Genomic DNA, 27,911 nt, shown 5'->3' on the forward strand with positions numbered 1-27,911 from the left:
ATTTCATTTAGTTGTTTTCCGAACAAAGGCTCTATAGTCAGCTCTGTGGCCTGAGCATTATACACCATCTGAAAAACACTGTTTTCAGAGCTTTGTCAGTCACACCCCAAATTTCTTGCATGCTAGTTTTTACACCTCATTGTGATAATAAAAAACAAACCATCAAATGATACAAGGATTATCATTTTACTTCCTAATCAAATGACTTGAAACCACCAACAGGTAATTGTTCTAATTTAATAAACAATTTGCAATCAGTTTTGATCTACTTTTAGAACAAAATTAGGTTTTTTAACAAGTAACATTACACATTGGTTATGTGTTGTTGTTGTTTTATTTCTATCCACATGGTGGGAGCAGACGCACCATAATCAAGTGTTTTATGCGCCGAAATAAACAATTTGTCGCTGCAGCAAAAATATATATGAACTATATAAAGTTTATTAAAATATATAAAAGTCAAAATACATATATGCTTAATCATATCCATGACATATGCATATACAGTATAATAATTATACAGTAAAATGTGTTTATATGTTTTTTTTCATACATTTAGCGAGATATTTTTGCATTTAAACTGGCAGTGGTGATTTCATAAGTCCCCCCACCCGCACCCCTCATGTCCACATCAGGCCTCCAAGAGGGCAGGAAGCCTCTGTGAAAAGCTTGAGAGCAGCAGCACCTTTACACCTGAGATCCATGTTTTGGAAAGGTCTCACACAGAACAGCACACCTACTCTGACATATAGCTTCTAGGGACTTTAGCCAACAGCATCCAGAGGGAAAGGGATGTTACGCCCTCTGATCTGTTCCCTTTCTGGCATCTGCACCCCCTTTACTGAACACGGGAAACGACACAGCACTCCCGGCAGAAAGAATCTCCAAAAAAATTCAAAGCTGTGCCACAAGTCTTTTTTTGTCATTACACAATCACTTCAGCGAAACATCCCTCCGGTACCATAGCATCAGCCATCATACTGCACAATTCCAAAGTACATCTTAATCTCAGGATATATCTGTATAGCTTGCAAGAGGAGAATAAGAAGTTCCTGGACAGAGGGTGAGAAAGTCCTTCAGACTGGTGTGGTTGGTTCCTGTACAGTTTGAGTCAGCGCACACTGAGGGCGCTCATGTCTGATGGTAATGGTGGTAGTGGTGGTGGTGATGGTGTTCGTGGTGATGGTGGTGCTCATGCCGCTGGACCACAGGAACCACAAAGCCCGGGCTCCCAGGTGGAGCGGACGCCTGCTCTCTCTCCAGTACTGAGGGCACGGGGGGTTGAGGCTGGGCGTGGGACTGAGGCGACAGCGGGGTTTTGGACGGGGACAGGGTGTCTCGGGCTTTTGCCCTAAGGCGTTTGCTGTGGCTGTACTGCAGAGGGTGCTGCTGCTGCTGGTGGTTGGAAGACTGGGTTTGGTGTGGCAAGTGGTACACGTCCTGACCCCCGTGTCCAGCTGCGCTGCCACTGTGCAGCATGCTTTGCACAGGCGGGTGGTAGCCGTGACATTTAGTTGATTTGCCGCCTCCGCTAACCCCGTTATTCCCTCCTCCCCTGTAGGTTCCTTTAGGGGATTTGACAAACTGTGTGCCCTTGCTTCGAGACTCTGTAGGGTTGTAGCTGTCGCTGATGACTTGTGAGCGGCGCTGGTGAACCACTTGGGCTTCTGGTTCTTGGGAGCGTGAGCGGCTCTGGCTCTGGGAGGAGCGACCATGAGCCTCCTGGGGAGGGGTGGTTCCTGCGGGACGGGCAAGATACACAGGGTGAGTGGGGTATACAAATATGATTTATTACAGTGTACTTTTTTTCCTCAGTCGAACTTAGGGTCTAAGGGTGAAGCCCACTGAGGAAAAATGTCTATTTCTGATATTGGGCTATACTATCAATCAATCAATCAAACTTTATTTATAGAGCACTTTTCATACGTAAATGTAACACAAAGTGCTTAAAACAATCCCCCCTCCCACGACACACCCAGATATATTCATACACGCAACAACGATCCCCCCTCCCACCCATCCAAACCCAAAGCAATATTATTGTGACAAATTCCATTAAAAACAGGAAGAAGAGACTGTGCTGAGGAAACACCATCATCAGTGAGAAAACACTAGAGACTATAAACTAAAACATTTAAAATAAAGAGATAAAACAAATGAAAGCTCTTCATATGATTAATAAAAAGATAAGAAAAAATACATAGGATAGAAATTATTAAAATTAGAATAAAAATACATAAATAAAGATAAAACAACAACAACCACAACAACAACAACAACAACAACAACAACAACAACAATAATAATAATAATAATAATAATAATAATAATAATAATAATAATAATAATAATAATAATAATAATAATAATAATAATAATAATAATAATAATAATAATAAACAAATAACTAATCAAAGTAATTATTAAAAGTAAATAAAAGCAGGCTACATATATAAATAAAATAGGCTATAAAAGATAAAAACAGTAGGTTATTTAATCTAAAAGACAAAATAAATAATTTAAATACATGAATAAATAGGTTCTTTGATTAAAACGCTTGACTCAAAAGGTAGGTTTTGAGTTTGCCCTTAAAAATATTATAATTTTTTGACTTAACTTGACTCAGTCTTGTCATCTTGGTACTTTGACTCTCTCAAGTTTCTCATAATAAAGTGTCAAGTCTACTACACTCAAATAAATGTGTTGATCTAACATATTGTTTGTTGACTCAACTTAATGTGTCAAATAATCTGAAATAAAAAGAATAATTTAGAAGAACTATATAAGATGTTTGGTGAATTTAGAATATCAAGTTTTTACAACTGCGAATCAAGTTGGCTCAGTATGAAATACTAATTTTTTAAAACTTATATAAGACTTAAACCCCAAATCCCTTTTTACAGTGTATGAATAAAAACGGATTTTATTTGACTATTTTAACTGGTGATTCCGCTGAGCATATACAGTATATAATAATAATGCAAATTCAAGTTTACAAGTAGACTGTAATACCGGAAAAAATATATGCTCACCTTCAAATCTGGAGGTGTAGTTCTCGATACCAGCCAGGTCCAGGTAGTGATTCCTCCTCTCTGTGTTCTCATCCACACAGTAATGCTGACCCTCGGTGGCCGGCGCCTCATTGCTCTGACCTTTGCTACTAAAAAATGTGCAAACCTATCATGTTTAGTGGACAAGTGCAATATGTAATACAACTCAATAGTCAATTATTTATGCAATTAATCTGCAAGAAAATCAAATAATACTTTATTATGCACTGACCTGATGTAGGAGGATAGCCGCTTGTCAGCTGAACGCCCCTCTTCCTGGTGACAGCGATCTGAGGAGGGAAAGTGCAAGAACTCAGACCAGGAAAAAGTGTTCAACAACATACATTACACACACTGTTTTTAGTTTTTAATCTTTTGCACCCTTAACAGGTGCACCCTCATATGAAATGTACTTTTGATTGCAATAAGTTGAAATTAATGACATTAATAATATTATTTCTTAAATATTGTTAAGTATTTGGCGAGTCTTGAAATATCCATAGAGTACTAGCAGGTTTCTCTGCGCAGAGGAACAATGGAATCAACTGAAAACTACAGGAGAAAAAAAGACATTGCAATGGATTGGCTACTGAACTGAAATGAGAATTGACCAAGAAGCCAGTCTGACTGTAAGAAACCAAACTATCTCCCAAATCTGCAAACATACAGGACATTCTGAGTTGGCTCAAAGCATACTGGGAAATATGATAATAATGCCTGAGGTATGATGCTGTTTTTCTTGTTGTCATTCACCTGTTCCTGTTTCTCTTCTGTGGCACCTGGGCTCCGGAGAGACAGTCAGTTTGACACGCAGGGTCTTGCTCTTATGGTGACAGGAGTGATTCACAGAGGCATCCACCACATCATAGATGGTGTGCATCAGACTGGACATGTCCTATGGTGACGGATAGAAACACAGTTGGTACAATGTGTATTCCTTTACCTTTGAAATATAACATGCAAAAGGGACCCACTTATTTATACAGTGTTAGAAATGACATAGCACACACACACACACACACACACACACACACACACACACACACACACACACACACACACCTCTTTTGTAACCTTCCCACTGTTGTCAAAGTCATAAAGAGTGAAGATCCACTCCTGACGGTTGTCATCCTCCACAGAGACGTCACACTCCAGATCCTTTGGACAAAAAATGTGTCATCAATCATATTTTATACACATCCAACTATTTCAAATATTAGCAAATCAATAGTTACTCTACTTTATGTAAAAAAAAACATCTTTATAACAACACGGGGCAGCAAAGTGCATCTAATTGAATCATCTTCATTGTGATTCATAAACTTTTTTCCCCTCCATAAGGAATTAAGTCCTGTTTCCTTCATTCTGCATTGGAATGTATTGTAAACAAGAGGTATGAATCAGCTTCACATTATCAGCAAGTACATGCAAAGAGTAGGATGCTCACATTTTTTCGAATTAATTTGTGCATTTGGAGAATGACAGAGAAGGGGCCAACTAAATTGTTTTGCTTTCTACATTCAAATAAGTCACTTCTGAGCTGCTTTAACCTTGTGTGGGGGAGCGCAGAGAAAAAGGTCAGGCCTACTGCTGCGACCATGTCTCTCTCTACCTTCTTCCAGGAAAAATGAGAACAACCTGCAGCCTCAGTTACAACTTTTTGGCAGCGACTTAGATTCAGATGTATCTAGTAACATGTCCATAATTGGAAAAACAAACATTGCGAAAATAGCGAGAAGCAGCCCTTTATGGTTCTATAATATCTCCTCAGTTCATATAACCAGGAGCAAACACCAAACATTACAATCTATTTATTTAAATTATTGGTCCCTAAATTCAATCAGGATATGGTATGGAGTGGTGTCGACATACAGACAGATGTTCTGTGCGCGGTAAGAAGGCATACTGCCGATGACAAAACAATCTCAAAGCTTACTTCCCCTTGTCTCCTGACAAATTACTTAGGAGGAGCATACCTTTTTGACCCCAACAAACCCTGTCACCTAACTGATAACATTAAAAATCAGTTTACAGTTGAACATTTCCTTTGATTGTGTCTTCGTTGTCTGACATTGTATGCACCAGTTCAACAGTTGAAACACCATATCCAGCCCCGTTGCTCACCCCACCATATAGGGCTGACACATACAAACAACCGCTCAAACTCTCAAATGATAATCGTCAATTGAGAGTCCCAATCCACCTGCGGAACAGGCCTGGTTTGGAGATTGAACTTTGGACCTTCTGCTATAAGATGAGTCTCTAACCACCCCTGTTGTTGTACAGAACATTGAATCATTGTTGCCAGGTCATATAACTGCTTACGTCTAGACTGATGCGTTTCTTCCCGGGAGTTTTTTCTCTAAGTATCTCCCGCTGTCCGTCCTCTGAGTGCAGGTACTGCAGGTAGCTTTCACAGCCCTCTGCCTTCTCTGGAGGAAGAACCACTGTCAAGAGAATGAAGAGAGATCCTTTCAACATGCATGTGATGCTGGGGCATTGGTCTTCACACCTTTTCAGGTGTTCCTTGGTGCATTGGGTATTATGATGGATGATGCATTTTTAAAATGTTAGCCCCTATGGTAAAAACCATTGCACAGCTCAGTGTCTGCCTTGGTCCATGGAGTGTGTTACAATTCAAATTGCTTTAGTAATGGTAATAAAAAATAAGGCATGAGAAAATATTGTATTGTATTGTGTTCTTATGCCTGACAATAACCCCAAACGTCTGCTTGAAAATAATTTGCACTCTAAGCATCTATTAAAGGAACCCAACAGTTCAACCCATGGCTGACGCATCACTCATCAATCATCATGCAATTTGAACACGGAAGTACCTTGAAAAAAGAAATGCGGAAATAGATATCATACAGAATATACCAGCTTTAAGGTTACATTATTAATGGTATCATACATAGTAATTGCACACACGTGATCTGTACTCGACAGCTTTAAAATATGCAAGGAATGGATAGTTTGTTGGTACTTGTTAGAATCGAGACATCCTTCTCAACCTACCCTCTAGGGGACAGTGTTGATCTGTAAATTGTCCTTCCTTCAGCTCACCATTTGGAAACCCCTAGGACAAAAGAGAGACAGACATACTTTGTTAGAGAGAGAGACAGACAGACAGACAGGTAGACAGAGAGAGAGAGAGAGAGACAGGTAGACAGACATACAGACAGACAGGCAGAGAGCGGGACAGAGAGAGAGGAGTAGGGGGTGTTGGGTCAGAGATGTAAGTGAATCTACAGTTCAGACCACAGACACAGAGGAAAACAAACAGTTCCAGCTAAAGCATTTGCTACTCAAATGAGAGGGAGAGGGCTGGAGGATCCAGGGCGACACTTTGAACATCTGCAATGCTTATTGTGTTTCACTCTCTGGGACACGGCAAGCGTGGCCACGGCCAAGCTGTCAAGATCCCTCCAAGTCCTTCAAATGGACCCCTCGCATCCGTCAAAAAACCCAATAATGCACTTCATCATCTGAGCCCTGTCTCTTAGCCAACCTGTTTATTCTCATCCTGTTTGACATGGAACCTAGGGAGGAGAGTTTGATGGAAGCAGCCCAGAAATCTGAGGGGGGAAAAAAAGGAAGCTTGGTAACATTTCTCATTGAAAACTTGACAAAACTCACAATGAGCCCTGGCAACATGTGTGTATTTATTTTGAATGGAGAATAATTGCCAGATGGAATTTTCCACACAGATAGGATGGGACTGATTAAATACGCAACTCCATCCATAGCCATAAAACAAAAGCAGGACAAAATGGGGGTTGGAAGGGGAAAACAGCTCCGCTGTCATATGTGAATAATCTATATCCTGCATAAAACGGAACCACAATGTATTCATAACCATCCCACACGTGTGCTAATGCAGAGGCAAGCTGAGGCAAAAGCAACAGGGCCTCTATGCATGCGTGCACACACTCACACACACCTTTTCCTTAATTACAACTGGATTGTGGAAACAATGAAAATTAAGTGCAGCACAGGCCCTAAACCACAAGTATTTAAACAACAAATGATTCATCTTATTTACGTCATCCCCTCGTCCTCTAAGCTGCTCCACACACACTTTGAAATAAAATCTCACCAGATTTAAATCAAGGGGGCCCACAGAAACGAGACAAATAAAAAACAGATAGATGCAAGAAAACAAAAGAACTCCATGTACCTTCAACTGAGCCGGGGCTCAAGCGAGAGTCTGAACATCTGCATACGTTTAGGTGAACCCCCCCTTTTCCCGCTTTCCCCCTTCTTCCTTCCCTTCTTGCTTAGAGAAATGACAGCGCCAGGGCCTGTGGTTTATTTAAAAATCGCAGAGCCCTTGATTATTCCTCACTTCAGAGGATGATACCTGTAGCCTGTAATCTTGCAACAACCCTCACTGCTAAAGGTAGGTGGAGTGGCAGGGTCAAGGCTCGGTGACATTGAGAAAAAACAGCCAAAGACTGAGGTGTACAGCCTTGGGGAGAGAAGGACAGGGGCAGGAAGTAAGCAAAGGAGGAATAAAGAAAGGAGTGGCACAAAGTGTAAAGGGAGGGTATAAGATAAGAGGAACAGAGATGTGATGATTTTGTTTTTTCTAACAGACAACTGGTACTGCTCCCTGAGCCCCAGACAAGCAGCAGTCTTTAATCACCAAACACACACACACACACACACACACACACACACACACACACACACACACACTGGAACTAGGCAATTGTATTTATGCGCATCCATCCTTCACAAAAAAAAAAAAAAAACGTTTCCATCTTTTGTGGTTTCTACAGCCAAGTTGTTGTTTCCTCTCTGCACTGGATGCTTTTATCTCATCGCTTTGTAGCGCAGTCAGTACACTACCTAATGAAGGGCAGTATGTAAGGAAGAGGGAGTTCACACAGACACTACTGTTTGGCAGCTCAGAGGAACATCAAAGACCGCCATTGATTTTTCTCATCCTCGCTCCCACGGGGGTTGCAGAGCAAAAAGTATAGGCGCTCTGAAAGACATGATGCAACGTTAAATATAGTGAAACAAATCAATCAAGTGACAGCCGAAAGCGAATCTTGTCTCTAATTAAAAATGTTGCTTCAAGGGGACATCTTGCTGCGTGTACTGTGCAAGGAGGGGACAAGCAGCAGCTAGGGATTGTGTTGAACACATGGCTCCCCCACTCAACAACCACCACCTCCACCTCCACCTCCACCTCCACCTCCGTGCTTGTTACATCCATCGGGGGGAGATAATGAGGGAGCAGGCTGGGTCCGACCTCAGCCACTAAACGTGTTAGCATTTTAGAGCAAATTTGTGTTCTTAGTTTTTCCACCAGTCATCACACATAGACCCTAAGCCTGACTGAGGAAAACTTCCAGCAAAAAACCCTTTAATGGGGGGGGGGGGGGGGGGTTGAGAAACCTCAGGGAGAGGAAGGGATCCCTCTCCCAAGACAGGATGGACAGCCACATACAGTATGTGTGTGTGACAGGTACTTTTGAACAAAACTGATACAAAGAGGATGATGCATTAGATCTCTGATGGCTGGAGAAACAGTGCACTGGAAAAATGCACTGACAGCATTCCGTGTAAACAGTCTGCCAGACGCCTTGACAGAAGAGACAGACAGAGAGGTGTGGGATGTTTGTTCCTGTTTAATGCAGCAGTTGTGCCAAGCTTCCCTAAAGCCTCAGCCTACTGCCAGACTTTTATGTGGGATAGGGTAACCATGGGGAAGCTTTCATAGCTCACTACCAGGTGACATCAGACATCCCCCAGCAGTCTCTCTCTCTCTCTCTCTCTCTCTCTACCTCTCTCTCTCTCTCTCACACACACACACACACACACTCTCTCTCTCTCTCTCCCTGCCTGCCTACCACCCATCCTCCTGCTGGAAAACACTGCACATCTTTGTTCTCACACCCTCCCTCTCAAGCTCACCCCTCTAAATATAAGCATGCGCACGCACACACACACACACACACACACACACACACACACACACACACACACACACACACACACACACACACACACCTTATAGTCCATTCTTCAAACCATACGATGCACAACTGATTTTGAAAAAATCTCATCTTCAAAATACCGGGGAGGCTAACGGGGAGATTGTTTACACAGTTCCTCTGGCCTCGGGGTATGAAATATGGCAACATGATCAGATGACTGGATGCGTATCCAAATACAAACATATGCTGGAAAAAAAAGGTCCTGTCTGGAGGCTTCCGCATATGATTTTAAGGCTATGTGGTTTACTGAAATACTTCACATTGCTCACGTTTTATATAAAGTTGCAATACGTTTACAGGCAACGTTTACAGTAGAGTAGGTGCTACAACAACTGTACATTTGATTCTGTGTTAGTATCTCTCGTATGTGACGTTTGTGGGTTGTACTGTGCCGCTCTTTGTCTGAACCTGACCAACAGTCTCAGTTATTTCCTTAATTCAATGCAGAGTGTTTGAGGAGACAGATACTAAGCAACATACAGCAGAATTTCTTCAGGACGTACACACAGTTTCCAGAAATATAAAGTCACCTGGAACTGACACTTTGGAGGGCGCCACAGGAAAGCCTTGATGACCACCAGCCGACCAGCATTCCTGCTATCCACTGCCCATTAATTGGGGATGATTGTGAGGTTTCCCAATGATGGAAATGAGGATCGAGTAGTATCAATATAATGAAAGGAGCACCAGTTCGTAAACAAACTGCATACTCCTCACCGCAGAATGAAACTGGAGAGGGAGTGGGGCCATTGAGAAATAAAAGGCATCCATTCCAGAAGAAACCAACCTGGCCTTGACTCAAAACCAGATGTGAGCGGTTACCCTGAAGAGAGGCAGAGGAAAAGAGAGGGAGACGAGGGGTGGAGAGAGGGGGAAGGGGCTGACGAATATGGGGAGCTGAAAAGAGGAGGCCGCTTGCACAACTTCTGCTTTTGCTCTCACAAGACAGTTAAAGAACAATATGTTGGTCTCTGGCCAGAAAGGCTTTCTTTCCCTTTGGTTCATCAGGCTTCAGCTTTCAGTCCAAGTCAGGGTAATTACGGTGCTCAGAGTCAACAGAGCAGATTGGCCTCGGCTAGTATTGAGTAGCAATATTAAAACAAACAGTACTGCATATATACTGCTGGATTGGAGTTGGGCAGCCTAATAATTCTCTTCAAAATATAAACACTGTTATCATGACTGAGTCAAGGACCCCTCAATAAGGGGTTGGAACTTTTTCAAGTTCAAGCCTCAAAAACCACAACCTTACCTTTCCAATTCCTTTCATTACTGGACAGCTCAGGTTTGCCTTATTCCACTAATTAGAAAATTCTATCTATCGATCGACCGACCGACCGGCCTGCCTGCCTGCCTGCCTGCCTGCCTGCCTGCCTGCCTGCCTGCCTGCCTGCCTGCCTGCCTGTTTGTCTGTCTGTCTGTCTGTCTGTCTGTCTGTCTGTCTGTCTGTCTGTCTGTCTGTCTGTCTGTCTGTCTGTCTGTCTGTCTGTCTGTCTGTCTGTCTGTCTGTCTGTCTGTCTGTCTGTCTGTCTGTCTGTCAATGTGCCATGACATGTCTTTATATGAATGGAAATGAGATCAGAGCAGAATGCCATCCTGTCATCTGGACCGGTCCCATGTGGCCACGATGGCCCAGATACAGGCCTTTTACAGGGTAGCGGGACACTCTTTGAGGTCACACAGGAGGCAAGACCTCTCTGTTGGCAGGACATGAATCAGTGGGGTGAAGCCTCTTCGGTCCTAGTATAACAACAGCTGTGGGGAGAGATGAGCATGCTTGCCTGTCTATATAAGAGCAGCACGTCAACCGCTGAGTCAGCCGCTCCTCTTCAATCAGGACGGACTATCTCCTAAACTGTGTGCCAACTGATCTATCTCTCACTTTGATTGTGACCTGACGGACTGCATAAACAAAGATTATCATCGCTGGCCCCGCCATCCCTGCATCTGTCACCGGTGCCGTAATCAGCATGCCTTCATTAAAATGGGCATAGGAGTCTGATGTAATGGAGTGTGCCCTAGTATCAGCTGGCACACATGCAGCTACTGTAGGGACCTGCTAGGAACCATGTGCTTCATACCAATGCCTGAAATCAAATCTGGGTTAGGCAAATGTATTCAAGTATGATAGTAGATGATCATAACACTGTTAGTGGATTTGAATAGTAACTAGAAAGAGAGAAACATGGCGCCTGCCATGGTTTGCTATATCTTAAACACAAAAACCCGAAGTCAAGCATAAAATATGGTGCCACACACATTATGTCTGCACCACAGAGAGCATGCTGCCTTAATTGAGAGGTAACAGGGCTGGGTGGTGTAATGCAATAGTCTCTGTGTGGACTTTTATATGACCAATGCCATATGTTATGTGCACTCAGATATATTTAATGATCTGCGCAAACTAAAGTTTAGAAAAGTTTGGTTCTTTTAAGAGTCAGAAGTGAAAAAAGAGTCCTGTTACTCTATTTCTAACTCTGTTGAATAATTACAAATAAACTGCTAACGATTGTTTTCATTATTGACTCATCAAGCATTTTCCTTCAATGATGGATGAAACTAGCCTGGAAATCCAGACCTGCCGCTTAAATTAAATTTGCTGCGCCTTTTGGTCTGGACACTCTCCATTGAAGCTCATTTAATATGTCAAGAAATCCTGAGCTACCAATCAAATCATTCTTTCTGATATGGGCGGGCCAGAGCCCTATGTGTGGTGCTCTGGGGTGGACGTAACCGGATGACGACAGTGCGCCGCCATAGCCGTGATAGTAAACAGAGATGGCTGTGGCTATGTTGTTCAAGTTTGAGACGTCTTTCGCCTCGACACTTTGCGATTTGGAAGACGGCACTCAAATCTTTCATTAGCAAGTAAGAGGAATGTTCCGTTTTGCCGACCGACCAAGGCAAAAAAAATTTAACAGTTAACCCGCTGTTTGCTAAACAAACGGGGCTTAATATGTCACCCTGTTCATTGCTCTGATTGGTCGTAGTGCTGTCCAATTGCGTGCAGTGGCATTTGAAATGCACACGTTGGTGCCGCCCCTTGAGTTGGAAAGGTCTATTGATCGTGGCCAGACCCTCTATCGTTCTAGATATGGGTCTGGATTTCCAGGCTAGGATGAAACACTATACGTCAGGAAATCCAGAGAAATGCCTGCAACAACGTCCCAGTGCAGAAACCAGACAGGAGATAAACATCCTGGATTTTCAAACACGCCCAGACTCCTTGACAAACAAGAAAAGAAGTGAGTGCATGAGGCGACGGCATATCAAAGCCAGTGTGGGACAGGCGGTTTGACTCAAACAGGATGTTCCTCTGTTTCTGGCCTCCATGTGAAATTCTGTAAGCTCCCGCGCAGGCCCCTGGCTCTAAAGCCCAGCCAATGGGGAGCGCGCCCAGGCCGATAAAGCTGACGGGATTTGTTCCACATTCCACAGGCCCTTTAAACAACACAGGGGATCTCACAATGCCAGGTTGTGTGGCCCATTATGGTCCAAAGAAGTGACTCCACCACTCACTCAGCTATGTAGGTGTCCAGCTGAGCAGTACGTTTGAAATGATCTCCCGTAGCCAGGGCTTTAGGTATGAATCAACTCTTTAAACTGGTTATCTGTCATTTCCACTCAACGAGGCTTTGTAAGCACCTCTCCGCTCTACTTGTTGAAAACCATTTTCAACACAGTCACTCTCACCTGTAAGGGCTCTTTTTGTGTAGGCTATACTGTAGTCGGTGTCAGGTTCCCATGCTGTCTGTCTTGTATTGAGACGTTAGTTATAATTGCTCTCACCTGTGAGATAACCACCAACACCGACACTGTTTTCACTGATCCTCTTGTTAAACTGAAAGGGATTTGAGTCACAGCTTTGAAAACCAGGGCTGGCAGTTCACAGGGGCGAGGCTCTTGCGGTTGGAGGCTGGTGGAGCTACAGGCGTTAGAGTGCTCCTGTGGGTGACTGTGACATGTAAACAAACCATGTTGGGGAAAGGACAGCTGCACACCAGTGTGGAAGAGCAGGAACGCTTTTTTGTTTGATGTAATCATACAGGCCCTGTCAGATTAGCTCAAATAGACAACCTCTTCATCAACCCCACCTATCATGTACCAATTATGTTCTCATTAATAGATTTTAAACTGGAAATGATGTCACTAGTGTTAATATAATTAGGCCTAGTGTTATTAGTTACAGTGTTATCCAAATCTTTATTAGGCTATTAATCATAAAATTAATTATCAGTGTCTAGGTTGCTTAGGTCAATTTGTATTTTGAGCCTCCTGTTAAAGGCAAATGCTTTAACAATTAAACCATGTACAGTCATATGAAAAAGTTTGGGAACCCCTCTCAGCCGGCATTATAATTGACTCTGCTTTCACAAAAAAAAAAAAAAAGTGGTATGTCTTTAATTTACCAGGAACAGCTAAGTACTGGGATGTTTTCCAAACAAAGATTTTTTGAAAAGCAGTATTTGGTTGTGTGAAATAAAATAAAATGTGAAAAACTGGCTGTGCAAAAATATAGGAACCCTTGTGGTTTTGTTGATTTTAATGCCTGTAACAGCATGTAAAACTGATGACTTTAAACACAAAGTTGGTTGGATTATGTTGTTAAGCCTTGAACCTCATAGAAATGTATGTTTAACCATGAGAAAATGTATTTTAGGTGCCTAAATGCAAGTTGCACTTCTCTTTGACTCTCTGCTGAAGTGAGACAGAATGCGATCATCAAAGCAGCTCCCAAAAGATCTGAAAAACAAAGATTGTTCATTGTCATGGTTTAGGGGAAGGCTACAAGAAGCTTTCCCAAAGGTTTCAATTGTCAATTTCGATTGTAGGGAACGTTGTCAGGAAATGGAAGGACACAGGCACAGTGGCAGTTAAACCCAGGCATGGCAGACCAAGAAAAAAACAGGAGCGGCATAGGTGGAGGATTGTGAGAATGGTTGCACACAACCCACAGATCACCTCCAAAGACCTGCAAGAACATCTGGCTGCAGATTGTGTATCTGTACATCGTTCAACAATTCAGCGCAATTTGCACCAAAACATCTGCTTTTTATAAAGACCAAATAACTTAATTTTTGTCTCATCAGTCCAAAGCATTTTCTTCCAATATGAAGCTGGCTTGTCTAAATGAGCTTTTGCATACTCCATGCAACTGTATCTGTGGCGTGGGCGCAGAAAGGGCTTCCTTCTCATCACCCGGCCATACAGATGTTTTGGTGCAAATTGCACTGAATTGTAGAACCATGTACAGATACACAATCTGCAGCCAGATGTTCTTGCAGGTCTTTGGAGGTGATCTTTGGGTTGTGTGCAACCATTCTCACAATCCGCCGCATATGCCGCTCTTGTACTTTTCTTGGTCTGCTAGACCTGGGTTTAACTGCAACTGTGCCTGTGTCCTTCCATTCCCTGACAACGTTCCTTACAGTAGAAATTGACAATTGAAACCTTTGGGAAAGCTTCTTGTAGCCTTCCCCTAAACCATGACAATGAATAATCTTTGTTTTTAAGATCTTTTGGGAGCTGTTTTGATGATCGCATTCTGTCTCACTTCTGCAGAGAGTCAAAGAGAAGTGGAACTTGCATTTAGGCACCTAAAATACCTTTTATCATGATTAAACAGACATTTCTATGAGGTTCAAGGCTTAACAACATAATCCAACCAATTTTGTGTTTAAAGTCCTCAGTTTTACATGCTGTTACATGCAATAAAATCAGCAAGACCACAAGGGTTCCCATATTTTTGCACAGCCAGTTTTTCACATTTTATTTAATTTCATAAAACTAAATACTGCTTTTCAAAAAATCTTTGTTTGGAAAACATCCCAGTACTTAGCTGTTCCTGGTAAATGAAAGACATACCACTTTTATCTTTTTTGTGTGAAAGCAGAGTCAATTATAATGCCGGCTGAGAGGGGTTCCCAAACTTTTTCATATGACTGTATCTATTAGCCTACCTTTAGCTAACTATTTCAACTCTCTATCAATCAGCTTTAGCTAACAATTTCACCTGTTTGTCCATTACCTAAAGCTAACTATTTAAAAATTTTATCCATTAGAATACTTTTATCTAACTATGTATTTATAATGTAAAAAGGGTAGGCGCAATAAGCTAAAGCTTCAGCCTACACCTTTTCGATCAATACTATTTATAAGAAATTAATATATAAATTACGATGACAACTTTGTGTTATTTTGTGTGTTTTTTATTATTTTATGTTTTAACTTGTGTAAGTGATGTTGTGAATATGTTTTGATCGAAATAAATAAACTAAACTAAACTAAACTAAACTAAACTAAACTAAACTAAACTAAACTAAACTAAACTAAACTAAACTAAACTAAATGTCAACTGTTTTAATCCATTAGTTGTATCTAACCATTTAAACGGTATACTCCACTCCACTGTATAATTCGTTGCACTATTTCAAGAGTCTATTTCTACTAAAACAATCTGAACTGTTTATCCACTACTATGTTAGCTATGTATTTTTACTAGCCCTAAATGTACTGAATAACTGGTTAACGCACATTTGTAATCATAGTAGGCTGTTCATTTTCTTCCTCAACAAAATTGTGTGGGATATGAGATGAGCTCTTTAAGTAGGCATTTTACCTCCCTGGAAAACGTAGTAGGCTTACCTTAGTTAGGAATAACTGGAGTAGACACTTGAATGACGCTGTCTACCTAGTCCTAGTCCATGATACTTTTTGGCTTCTCACTCAAATCTGAGGCACTCGTATGCTGTTAAGGGCTTGTGGGTTAGTGGACCGGCTGCCTGCTGGTTTTGTGAACGTGTCTTCCAGCAGGATGAGAACAGGTTCAGGGTCAAAGCGTGCAGCTCCACAGTCCATAGTTAGTGTTCCCTCTGGGTAACTTACACAGAGAAGAACAGATCCATATGACTGACCATGATAAGAGGGGCATTTGCGGCCGTGACCAATCAGCCAGTAATGTAGCATGACCCTCTCAACATATCCATCTGGGAGGCATTTTGGGCAAACAGAGACAGACGACTGTTGTACTGTACTATTATTGCATTCAGCCCTCAGGGAGAACCAAGCTCGCCGGTCAGAGGCAGCCAAAATACAGAGTTCAGTGCAGAATAGGATGCAAAAAATAACCAAGGTAGACAGGCAAACACACAGGGAGAGCCCCTAATAACTCATGTCCTATGGCTTAACTATTCTCAGTCACATTTGCCAAACCTCAGGTCCTGAGAGACACCACTTGTTTGCATAATTGGTACTCTTCCTCCTTACTATGAAATATTTAAGGCATGAGACATTGGGTGAAGAATTTCTTGGCTCTGCAGACTTGCACAGTTCATGACACCAAATATCTTAAATTCACACAGAAAAAAAAGCTGCTGTATATTCAAAATTGCTGCACCTTTTTATCTCCTGTCTCTTTTTCTCTGTTGTTGCGAAACTCTCGCCGACTGTCAGCTAATGCTGTCTCCTCCAGTGGGTAGACATTGCTAGTCTCAAAGACCACATGAATTCTTGACACAGCATGAACAGTTGCTGCAGTTTCCAAGCTGTGAAGTTCCTCACAGACCTGGAACTGGACAGGGGGTCATCCCCGGGTCAACACCAAGTGTTTTCCAGAGGAATCCTAAAAATACACCCCTGCTGGGCACAGGAAGCAAGAGGAGATTTCACGATCTTTAGACGATGTGAAGGAAGCCTGGATGTGTCAAATGGACCATAGCCAAAGGGCCAATGACTGTAATGTCACTTCCCATGAAAAATGTGACAAAGTTGAAAGCTGATAAGATGAAAAAAAGTAGCACACAGTCCAATTACCAAAACCATGCAAAGCTCATTCATATTTCTGTTGAATTATTCTCAAAGAAAAAATAAAAGGATGGGAGGGTATCCGTATGATTTTGAGAACATAACCACAAGAGGAGAATTTAAAAAGCCTTGTGGTGCAAACCATGAATTATTATTATTTTTATTTGTCACACATCACAGAAATATGCAAAGTAGAGATTCTGCAACATCTGTGGTTCCTCCTTTTTGGACTGAAGCTGTGCACTTTAGTGACCTGACAGACTAGCTGTGTGTGTCTGAAACAGTGTTCCCCAGTGTGAAATTCTGCAGCGTAATTCATCCATGGCACAAGCAGAGATCAAAAGGCTATGGTGCAGAGGGCAGCACGGCAGAGCGCACCGAAAGTTTCTGCTTTCACAGCCATAATTACTGGAAACCGGGGCCACGAGGCTATATGAAAGAGTGCTTAAACATGGGCCGAGTGAGCTTAGCTTGGCTGCTTGTATATTCTTATCTTATCTAAGGTATAAAGCTACAAGTCTGATGGAGACTTGTTCTCTATCACGCAGCGAGGCTCGAGGCAGTCCACTTAAACGCACCAAGTGGGACTCTTAGTGCTCGATAAAAGTCCTTGAAAGAGGACTTGTGCTTCAAAAAGCAGAAGGGTCTGATAGCAATAGTGCCTTAAAAGCTACGAGATAACCAGGTGCCGCCATGATAGAGCAGCTCTCAAAGCTGAGTACATGACACTGTGGGTCAAAGTTCAGATATTCTGATACACTGACGTTCCTGAAGTGATAGGATCTGTTACCCCGCATCAACACAAAGAAGTAGGTGCTGGTTATGGAGAAAGAACCTGCTGAGCAACAATATCTGAGAACTGTTCATTGTAATTAAATCTACCGCCTACAACTTACTGTTTGCCTCCAACTTTCAAAAAGGTGGGTTTTTTTCGAACTATCTTGGTACTTCGCCAGCGGAGCGCTTTGTTTGTAAGCTACATGCTACTTAAGTCACTCTTCAGAAAAATCAGGAAATAAGATCCTGATTTAGAAGAGTGCGTCTTCTTTGTGGAGCACCTCCTATGAACAGATTGTGTCTCTGAAAGGCTCTCAGTGAGGGGGGGGCAGGCATCTCAAGGAGAACTGCTGTTTATTTGAAATGAGCCTTTAGGTAAACATGTTACATGGCACACAGGGCCAGCTCAGCTTTTGAAGTGGAAGGGCTCAGGAAAAATAAAATGGGGGGTCGGGGGGGGGGGGGGGGGCTGCCTTCAGAGGAAATGAGAACAGTGGCCTCTTTCAGCGCTGTTTCATCCTCTCCCTCCCTTTCTGTCACATATAGAAAGGGCACAAAAGGTGTTTGGGTACATAAATACACCAATACAGAATGATAGCACCGCATAAATACTTATAATTTCTGCAGACATAGTATCACTCACTCACTCCCAAATGAATTCCACTCTGATAAAAAAAATGACCACCATCCTTTTTAACGCTGACCCATCAATGGTTTTCGATGACGGGACCAGGTTTGTGTAACAAAAGCTAAATTTGCAGCCATTCCCCGGTGGAGAGAAATGTGATGGGCAGGAGAGCCAGGCCTGTGCTGTCTGCAGATTCTGAATCTAGGCTTTGAAGCTGCAAGTGTGTTTCAACAACTAACCACTTTCAGATGGGACTGTGGCGTTTTATGAGCTGAGTAATAGCGATACCTACACATGTGCAGGCTTGGGGTCCCAAAGAGGGGCAGGCTCAGCTCAGAGCAGAGACAAAGATGCCTAACTCCTCAGGGGTCTAGGTTTGGGTGGGTTTGATACATCTTGCCCTATGGCATTTTGTATGAGACATAGGAAGTCAGGAAGATGGATATTGTGCAAAGTCTATACAACTACGAACACAGTCCTGCTATACATTTAACTTTTTTCAAATTAACTTAAGGTTCTGGTATTGAACACTCAAAATCCTGGCATTACTCCTAAATCTAACAAGGGACACTGGGCGACAATGGCGAAGTGGGTAGTACGGCCATCCACTGGATTGCAGGGTGGGAGGTTCGATGCACTACATGCCAAAGTGTCCCTAGGCAAGACACTGAACCCCACATTACTCCCGATGGTTCAGACAGCGCCTTGCATGGCAGCTACTGCCATAGGTGTGTGTGGGTGAATGGGTGAACGTGGTAAGAAATGTAAAGCACTTTGGGGCTGAGAAAATCCTCTAAACAGAGCTATACAAGTCAAGTCCATTTACAACTACATACTTAAACCACAGTGTCTATAATACAGTATGTATATTCTATCATATACATATTTGTGTGTAAAGAATTACTTTAAAAAACAGAGGCTTCAAACCGCTTAGCATCAAATCAATGCGTAACAATGGAGGCTGTGCCCTCCGCTGTTTTTTTGTTTTTGTTTTTTTTAGCATACAGGAAGCCAGGGTTTGTGGTATGCGGTGTTTCACTCCCCAGTCTCAAACCTAGCAGGGCGTCAGGTTCAGGAATGTGGAGCAAGGATGAAGTTTCTAAGCATTTAGGGGTGACTCTGAATACTTTTTTTTAGGAACACAAAAAGTAAATGTAATCTAGTCAAGGGACCACAAGGAGATTGCACATGGCATAACAACATGATGGTCCAGCAACATTTTACATACACTTTATAGATGATGTTTTCTTCTACTGCATTGCTGTCAATGTATTTAAAAAAATGTTATCATGCTAACAACAACAGTATAGGTATTTACACCAAATATGTTTTGTTTATCATTATTATGTTACTATGTTATTTAAGATTTTGTTATTAGCTATCAGCATATTGCGCTACATACTATTTAGTTTCCCCTGTGCTTGTATTGTGGAATATGCGTATGTCAGGTCAGCATCTGACCCTTGTGGAGACAATCTCAAGTTTCCACTGGCTGAATTCATAGGAATAACAGACTCCACACCAAAAGAGGAATCCCCATGTCCTCTTAAAACAAAAACAAAAAAACTCAATCTCCCTTTCAACGGTCAAATATTTAACAAAAAACATCTGCAGTGTCTTTTAATATCATTCTGCTTAGTGAGACGTTGAGTCGGAACTTTACTTGTACTTCCAGAGCCCCCTTGAATGCACCAAAGATGTAATTTAAACATTATCAATTAGCAATGGTTATAATGACAGCATATAATAACACCACCAACAACCATAACTGAAAAAATATGATATTCCCCTGGCTGCTCTAGGCTTGCGAAATGAAGTCCACTTGGAAAAGAGCTAAAGCTTTCTAAGGGGGAACAGGGGTTTATGTGGAAACATACCTTACACACTAAAATGTAATAACCTTTGAGTCTCCCGGTGTTTTACTTGGCCGGGAAAAGCACAAGATCAAACGCAGACTTGGATCCAGTGGTCTTTGCCAAAAATGTCAGGGCTAAGCACTGGGCTCCAGCTTCAGGTATTTTCTTTTCTCCTGGCAGGGAGTGAGAGCAAAAGACACAGACCAGTGTTAGCCACCATGCACACTAACCATGAAGGGGAAGTGAGGTCTCCGTGCTGTCATCAGTGACCATGATGCACGTGTAGGTCACGGAGTGTGTCCCCCCGAAACCCTGGGATGGGCTTCGTTCACAGAGTTGAGATTTTAAAGTGCAACCCCTATGCTTGATGATTTGCTGCTGAAGCTATTGCTACACTGATCGTTCTGAAGTACACCAACAACATATCTCAAAAATATCATGAAACACCGTGACAAGACGTAGGTGACTTCAAAGTGGCGTTGATGGGACTGAGGCGACAGAGCTTCTTTCCATATGTCTGCAGATAAAAGCTCCAATAATGAAAGAAGTTGACTGCCTGTCATTGTCTAAAAATATACTCTAGTCTCTTTTGAGGCCGTAGGAGAAATTCACACGATTATTCATGCCATCAAATATGTGGAGGAGTTGTTACAAGTCACAATGTTGTCTCTTTAGAACCAAAGGAGCCAGCACATAAGAAATAGTTACTTTGTATATCATTTTGATATAGCTATTATTATTTTACCTTTGGCTTAGAATAAGCATTAGGTATGCTACTTGCATGCTCATATTGTTGATTAGTACCACTACCATGGATGTACAGAAGCTTCACCCAGGGTGTGGTTAGTTTAGCTTGGCTTAGCACAACGCCTGAAATTGGGTGAAACAGTTAAGCAGGCTCTGTCAAAATGTATGTATTAGTACATCTAAAGCTGACTATTTCAGAGGTAATATCTTGTGTTGGACTATTATGTGGCAGGGTGTAGTAACTTCCTAAACAAACAAGATATAACATGTTGTTTGATGAGCTTATGAGCTTTAGCAGGCGTTCAGACTGAAATCAGCCCTGCTTTATACCAATAAAGCAGGCTGCGTTGTTTGGGGGCGTGTCACTTCAGGTACTGGTGAGACAAGAAATCCGATTCAGAAAGTCCAGATTGAGTAACAGATCCTTGAATTTGAAGGCTTCTCATATGCCAACATTTGTATAACTCTGGTTAAAAATATATTGTCCTGACAATTGCCAGGTGAACAGTAGAAGTACATTCACATTCACGTTACAACATAAAGCACCAGAAATGTAAACTTGCGTTCATGTGATTGGCCAACACAGCACCTTGCCAGATGAAATGGTTGACCAAACGTTGAAGTAAGATCACATTATTTGGCTGGTGAACCTGCATTTTTTTTACTAGGCTACTACTAGTACTAGAAAAATAAAGGGTAAATCTGCCAGCCATGTTTTTAACGTATTTCTCCATTAGTCCAAGGCCGCACGAACCACTCATTTTTTGCCTCTCGCTCAGTCATTCACCCACAAACATTACGGACAGAGATTGAGAGAGGGACTGAACGGTTGAACCTACTCTGACACACAGGATAAGCCATGTTGTAGTGGTGGTACATGCATGAAGCTATAGTGGGTAACTTATGTTGCCCCCATATAATAATAAGGAATTCTGAGTTATCACAACCACATTGTCATTGCATCTACATGAGGTAAGCCTTCGGTGATCGCGCATGGATTTTATACTTTGTGCTATACATCCAGGTTTTTCATTAGCAGTAGAATCAACAACTGAAACATTTTTTCTGCGCTTCTTTGGATTTGTCTGCGCTCCTGCGCCAGTGTCGGGGGGTGACACCAGTTTGTAAAGGCTGCCACTGAGGAATACAGAGAATTTTGAGGAACTGATAGGCTTAATCAACTTTGTGTCAACTTGTTTGGCGATGGCTTGAAAGTAACCAACATTAATTTATATAATAAAAAGTTATGCCCTATAGCTTTTGATACTCAAACATGAAATAATGAATACAAAACAAACATCTCATGCTTGTGGCGAGTGTCGAAGCACGACCAGCTGATGATGTTTAAAGTGACAGAGAGGTGAATGTTTGTTCAGGACAAATGGGACACAAAACATTTAAATAAAGGCCCATGTGTGTGTGTGTGTGTGTGTGTGTGTGTGTGTGTGTGTGTGTGTGTGTGTGTGTGTGTGTGTGTGTGTGTGATTTCCATGTTTAACAGGTGTTACAAGTTCATATAGATTATAGAAGGTAAGGTGAGATCAATGGTCAGCTCCCTTCTCCCCACACAATGCAGTGGACAAGGCGAATGAGGATTTCAATTACGTCCCCACCCCCCCACTACCTTTAAAAGCCCTCAAATATCTCCATCATGGAGGAGAAGAAGAAAAAAACACTTTTAAACCCCCCCACTCCTCCTCCTCCTTTCCTCTTCCCCGGCCACCCTCTCCCACCCCATTTCCACCACAGCCCCTCTCCCTGCTCCAGGATTTTGCTGTACAAACCAGGAACAGATGTCTGCTGGGGCCGTGCTGAAAGACCCCGCTGTTCTGGATGCCAGCCACATGCTTTTCATTCAGAGATGAAGGCTCACAGCTTGCCTTCTTGTGAAGCCAAAAAGAAAAAAGAAAAAGAGAAAGAAAGAAAAACCCTCCAAATGCCTTCTAGTCCCTTAAAAAGCTGAACATATATGAGCACACCTTTGTGACTGTTCCCCAGGAGTATAGTCCCATAAGAAACAGGGCTTCTCTCTTTTTTTTTGGTCATTTCTGGTCGCAAGAGAGTTGTGAGTGAAACGTTGTGAGATGTTTCTGATGAGAATATTTCTTGAAAGTACTCAAGTACTGTATGTACTTCAGGAACAGCACGATTGGGTATAGTAAACACAGCTCTGAAACTGAAAATGAATGACCTCAGTTTTAAACTTTCGCCTGTGTACCAAAAAGTATAAACTTAATTTAGATTCACAGCCTTAAGAATACATAGATATCCCGGCCTCAGATCCAAATCAAATACCGCTAACTGGAAATGAACATGGTGGCTAGAAGATGTACTCATAGGCCGCACCAGCAAAATCGTCCAAACAAAACATCCATTTTGAGCAGGATCGCCAAATGAGGATTTATTTGATATAAGGGAAAAGTCTTATTCACAGATTCCAAATTAATTTTAAAAAAAAGCATTAGCTTACAATTTAGTGAGTTGCTTGGGAACTCCGCTCTTAAACCAAATGTATTATTGAGGGGGGTGAATGCTATGTAACTCTCTGCAAGTCAAAATAGTTGTTTGTCTCTGATCTTTTGGCACATCATTACATCCAACTGATTCCCTATCACTAACCATGCTTTTATTTTTTTTTACTTCAAGTGTGATATTATTAACCTTTCAAAGTGGAATAATAAAGGTCTTTGTTGTGGTATTCAAAATGTTGACACGCTCCCTCTTCACAGGCCAAGTCTTTGGGAAGTATTGAGACAAAGGATGGTGTTGAAAGGCTGAATTAGCCTGTCATTATTTGGGCATCCGAGCGTGTCCGTTTGAAGCTCCAAAATGAAGCACTGTGGTTGTGTGTGTGTGTGTGTGTGTGTGTGTGTGTGTGTGTGTGTGTGTGTGTGTGTGTGTGTGTGTGTGTGTGTGTGTGTGTGTGTGTGTGTGTGTGTGTGTGTGTGTGTGTGTGTGTGTGTGTGTGTGTGTGTGTGTGTGTGTGTGTGTGTGTGTGTGTGTGTAAGGGGGGTGGGGGGGCCTTCACAGAGCTCTTCCACTAAAAAACTATGGTTTGGATAAGTACAAGGTTTCGGAGTTCTCTGCACGTATAACATATTCAGTCACTACAGACTATAGGCTTGTTGGGGTGGGCGACTGCCACTTTGATCTCAAATGCAATAGTTCTACATTGCACCAGGTGCTCGGACAGGTGAGACTTGTCTTAAACGCCTCCAAACAGAATGTCAAAATCTCGATGACTATAGCCAGGGATGAGCCAAGTCATCCTGCTGAATCTCGCTCTCTTTCTCCACTCACTCAATCACACTTTGAGGAGCCTATAGGATTATATACTGAGGGCAACCCACCAGCTGAAATCTCGAATAACCGTTTCTCAACAATATCAATATTTAAATGGCTCTTGATATATTTTATTTTGCTATGATGGCAAATAATTCGCAATCAGTTGGATACAAAACGACTGCTTTATTAAGGACATTCCTTAAGTTCACACAAAATGATGTTGGGCATGGGTTGTGTTAGTGGCAGTTTTTTTTTCTTCTTTTTTCTACCATTGGTAGTACTCCATCCCTCAGCCCATCCCCCTCACAGGACAGGGGCAAGAGGATAGAGGGGTGAGGGTTCGGAGGCTCCACTGATATCAGAGCTCTTTTATAACTCCCAGCTCTGTGCTTTGAAGTCACAGCCAGACAGCTCAGGAATCCTACTCCCCCATTTGACAATGAGGAGGGGGGATGGTCAGACCCAAACAGTGTGTTTGGCCACTCTCCTCCTGTACCAAATCATACGTCATTTTCAACTGTCCCTGCTGCTCATCAGCCAAGACTAAGTGAAGCTATCTGGTGACACTTAAAAACTCAAGGGGAGAAAATCAGGCTGAAATTGATATAAAAACTTCAAATCATCCGAGAAAGATTATATAATTATTGCTCTTTTTTATTTGGACTTGTTTTAACATGGTCCAAGCCCCAAGAACACATAATTCAATAATACAATCTGGATATGTGACAAAGTAACTAAAGTAACGATCCTGGTGAATAATGAATTAATGGTATATGGGATCAAATTAAGTTATTTGAGATCAATTATATCCATGTTGAAAGTCTGTTAGGTGGGAAACTCTGCGTCATGAACTACCTTTACATTAATGTCTGTTCATTTCAAATGACATGAATAGTGCTGACACTGTAAACCTCTGCAATACAATAGTGAGCGTATATGAAATGTATATCGTCATAGTATCGATTTCATTCACGATACTGTTTTTTTTTCTTCTTATAATACTTTGCGTTAGGCACACACAGATCATTAACACTGTTAATGTGGAAATTATTTTGACGTTAATCACCCTGAGTTTTGGTCTATAAAAAGTGGGTAAGTAAAACAACAAAAATGCCCCTTACAAATACAAAAGCCAAAATGGGCAACTGTAAATTGCTTGTTTCATCCAACAAACTCTCCAAACCCCAAATAGATGTCAAATCCAACAAAGATCATCTTAAAATCCTTCCTATTGAAAAGCTGGGAACTAGATATTGGTTGGTTTGTTTGCTTGAAACGAATTAAAGGATCTATCGACTAATTATCAAAGTGGTTGTCGATTGGTTTTCTGTCAATGGGTCGTTGATCAATTAATCGACCAATTGTTTCAGCTCCACTTTGCATCGTCCAATGGGCTTCGTAACATCCAGAACATTATCACTTCTTTAAGAAAATGCTTTCTTTCTTTCTTTCTTTCTTTCTTTCTTTCTTTCTTTCTTTCTTTCTTTCTTTCTTTCTTTCTTTCTTTCTTTCTTTCTTTCTTTCTTTCTTTCTTTCTCTCACATGTTTAAGGAAATCCAGAAACTCAATGGAAATTCAACTTCTTCACATTACTAACATTACTATTAACGTTACTCTGTTTTACCATCAGAGCGTTTCATGACCAGGATAATGACATAACAGATGTGGGTCTCAAAGAAAGCAGGAAACATAAGGGACTGGTTAGTTAAATGCCGATAGTTATCCGGTTCTGGTCCATGAACGAGCCTCTAATGTAACAGCTAATGACTCAAAATAAATCAGGGGCATGACTTTGATAGAATTGAGGGTGGGACCCACCTACTAATAAGTGTCAGGTTTAGGCCTTTGGTGGTTTCCCTTCAGGGGATGTGTGAAGCCGGCCTCCTCTGAAGAAGAGTAAAGTTCTCTTTTAATTTGCCACAAGTGGGCGGTTTATTGCCCTGATATATTCTAAAACTCTTCCACTATTACAACCACCCAGCCCTTTAAATTGTCAGTACCTCCATCGGCTTACATGCCATGCATGGGGTGCTGGAGCTCAGGACTCTAGCACCCCCTAAAAGCAGCACCCTAATTGAAGTGATGTAATGTTGTGCCATGGAAGGTTTGCCCACTGGGAGCCGTACTAGAATGGGAGGCATTGAGGGAAAAGACACAGCCTTGAGTCATGATGCCAGCAACCACAAGAGCAAACTTTATATCCCTCAGTCTGAGAAACGGCTACGTTTCCATCCAATGCTGTGTGTGTGTGTGTGTGTGTGTGTGTGTGTGTGTGTGTGTGTGTGTGTGTGTGTGTGTGTGTGTGTTGCCTTTGCCAAGCCTCTTCACACACACGGGGCTCACGGCTGTCATAACCCATCCAGTGATGCAGGCAGGGGAATAACCGCCGCAGTGTTGTGCCAGAGCCAGACATGACAGAAAGAACAACAAGCTTACAACTCTGCAAAGAAGACATCAGCATGTCTTCGCACATCCTTGTGAAAACAGTTTGCTTCCCCCTTAAGTCAAGGAGTCCTCAGCTCATCTTTCAGGACCGGGAATGTAACAGCTTTTCAACCAGACAACTTTGAAGTGCTTGATAGGCAGACAGACACATCCCAACAGCAAATGTAAAAGTGCACACCGACACACAAACACTCCCACACACCTGGCACACTTTTACTCCCAGGGTAATAAATTTTGCCCATGCAAAATTGCTCAACAAACATTAATTGTTGCAAACAAAGCAAGGACTCAATGGTTATCTCTAAGAGTAACACAGCTGGATAGAACATGAGTACTGAGTCCTCTTAGCTCTCCCCCTTTCTCTCTCTTGAAGCCTCTTTTATTGATTCTCTTTTTCATTATGAAGTCAAACCGTCTTACTAGTGACTAAAAGGACATTTCATTTTGTTGTCGGGCCCATTGTCACTAAGGAACAAGAAAAAATAAAAGGTGAAATAACGACAGCACTGGCTGATACCTGCATGTTCTTCAGCTTGTTATCCGTCGCGCTGTACCTCTCGCATTCCTCCATCCCTCTCCGGAGGAAGGCGTTCACAACAAAACTGTCTCCTGAGACGCGGGGAAAGGACACAGTTCAGCAGGTAGCCTACACCTCCATACAGCTCAACCTATGTTTTATGAGATCAGCATCATGTATGAGCCTTCATTGTACACAATCATATATCCTCACCTTCAGGGTTTTCTCTGCGCTTACACGCTTCAGATCCATCAGAAACGGGGAGGCAAAACAGACAATCGTTAGTTTATTGTAAGAAAGGATTCGCAATAGGCTAAATGAGAGAAAAAAAAGTCTGCTTTCAGATAAACATTTCTTACCATGTTTCGACTGAAGTTTCCCCATTCTTAAGTCCTTCTTCCCTGGATCAAAAAAGGTACTCCGAAATCGGACAAGGATAACACAGTCACTGCCTCAACATGGTCACATTGTGTTTGTTTTGCAAGAAGAAAACTCCAACTTCATCCAAAGGCAGGTAATTAAGTCGCGTGCTCATTGAGGCATCAGTTGTTAATGTGCAGAAACAAATGTGTAAAAAAATTTAAAAATATTTAAAAAAGAGGGTGTGAGAGAGAGAAAGAGATAGGAAAGGCGCACTCGCTATATAGTCTCTTTCCTTCAGTCCAACTGAATGTGGGAGCGCTTTGAACTCGGCAGAAACCACGAAGCGTCAAGGCAGACTGATCACGGGCGTTACTTCCGGTAGGGGCTTTTTTAAAACAAAATAAGACAACCCAGTCAACCCATTTACCA

At 42.0% G+C, this 27,911-nt stretch overlaps 1 protein-coding gene across 3 annotated transcripts; it reads right to left on the reverse strand.

Moving 5' to 3' along the window:
* Positions 1-305: 305 nt before the first annotated feature.
* On the reverse strand, positions 306-27,772 carry nkd2b (NKD inhibitor of WNT signaling pathway 2b). 3 transcript variants are annotated; one of them, XM_080039320.1, is made up of 10 exons: positions 27,479-27,772; positions 27,333-27,359; positions 27,120-27,211; positions 6,069-6,129; positions 5,376-5,497; positions 4,113-4,208; positions 3,804-3,945; positions 3,283-3,340; positions 3,033-3,157; positions 306-1,739 (listed from the first exon to the last, which is right to left on the reverse strand). In XM_080039320.1, exons 1-10 carry the CDS (start codon positions 27,501-27,503, stop codon positions 1,132-1,134), a joined length of 1,356 nt encoding a protein of 451 aa, XP_079895446.1. In that variant the 5' UTR covers positions 27,504-27,772; the 3' UTR covers positions 306-1,131. The 3 variants fall into 3 exon arrangements, with proteins under 3 accessions (XP_079895446.1, XP_079895445.1, XP_079895444.1); XM_080039319.1 differs by having other exon boundaries at positions 3,033-3,160; XM_080039318.1 differs by having other exon boundaries at positions 3,033-3,177.
* Between the last annotated feature and the right edge of the window lie 139 nt (positions 27,773-27,911).

Source organism: Ammodytes marinus (assembly GCF_949987685.1).
Source record: "Ammodytes marinus genome assembly, chromosome: 13".
NCBI classification, from domain to species: domain Eukaryota; kingdom Metazoa; phylum Chordata; class Actinopteri; order Uranoscopiformes; family Ammodytidae; genus Ammodytes; species Ammodytes marinus.

Bases quoted from the DNA above. Each gene is read 5' to 3' on its own strand.
- nkd2b (XM_080039318.1), bottom strand. From the start codon at position 27,503: ATGGGGAAACTTCAGTCGAAACATG. The intron at 6,130-27,119 runs GTATCAGCCAGT...CTTTTGTCCTAG, and splicing joins ACAAGCTGAAGAACATGCAG to GGGTTTCCAAATGGTGAGCT. The intron at 1,740-3,032 runs GTGAGCATATAT...CCCGTCCCGCAG, and splicing joins CTACACCTCCAGATTTGAAG to GAACCACCCCTCCCCAGGAG.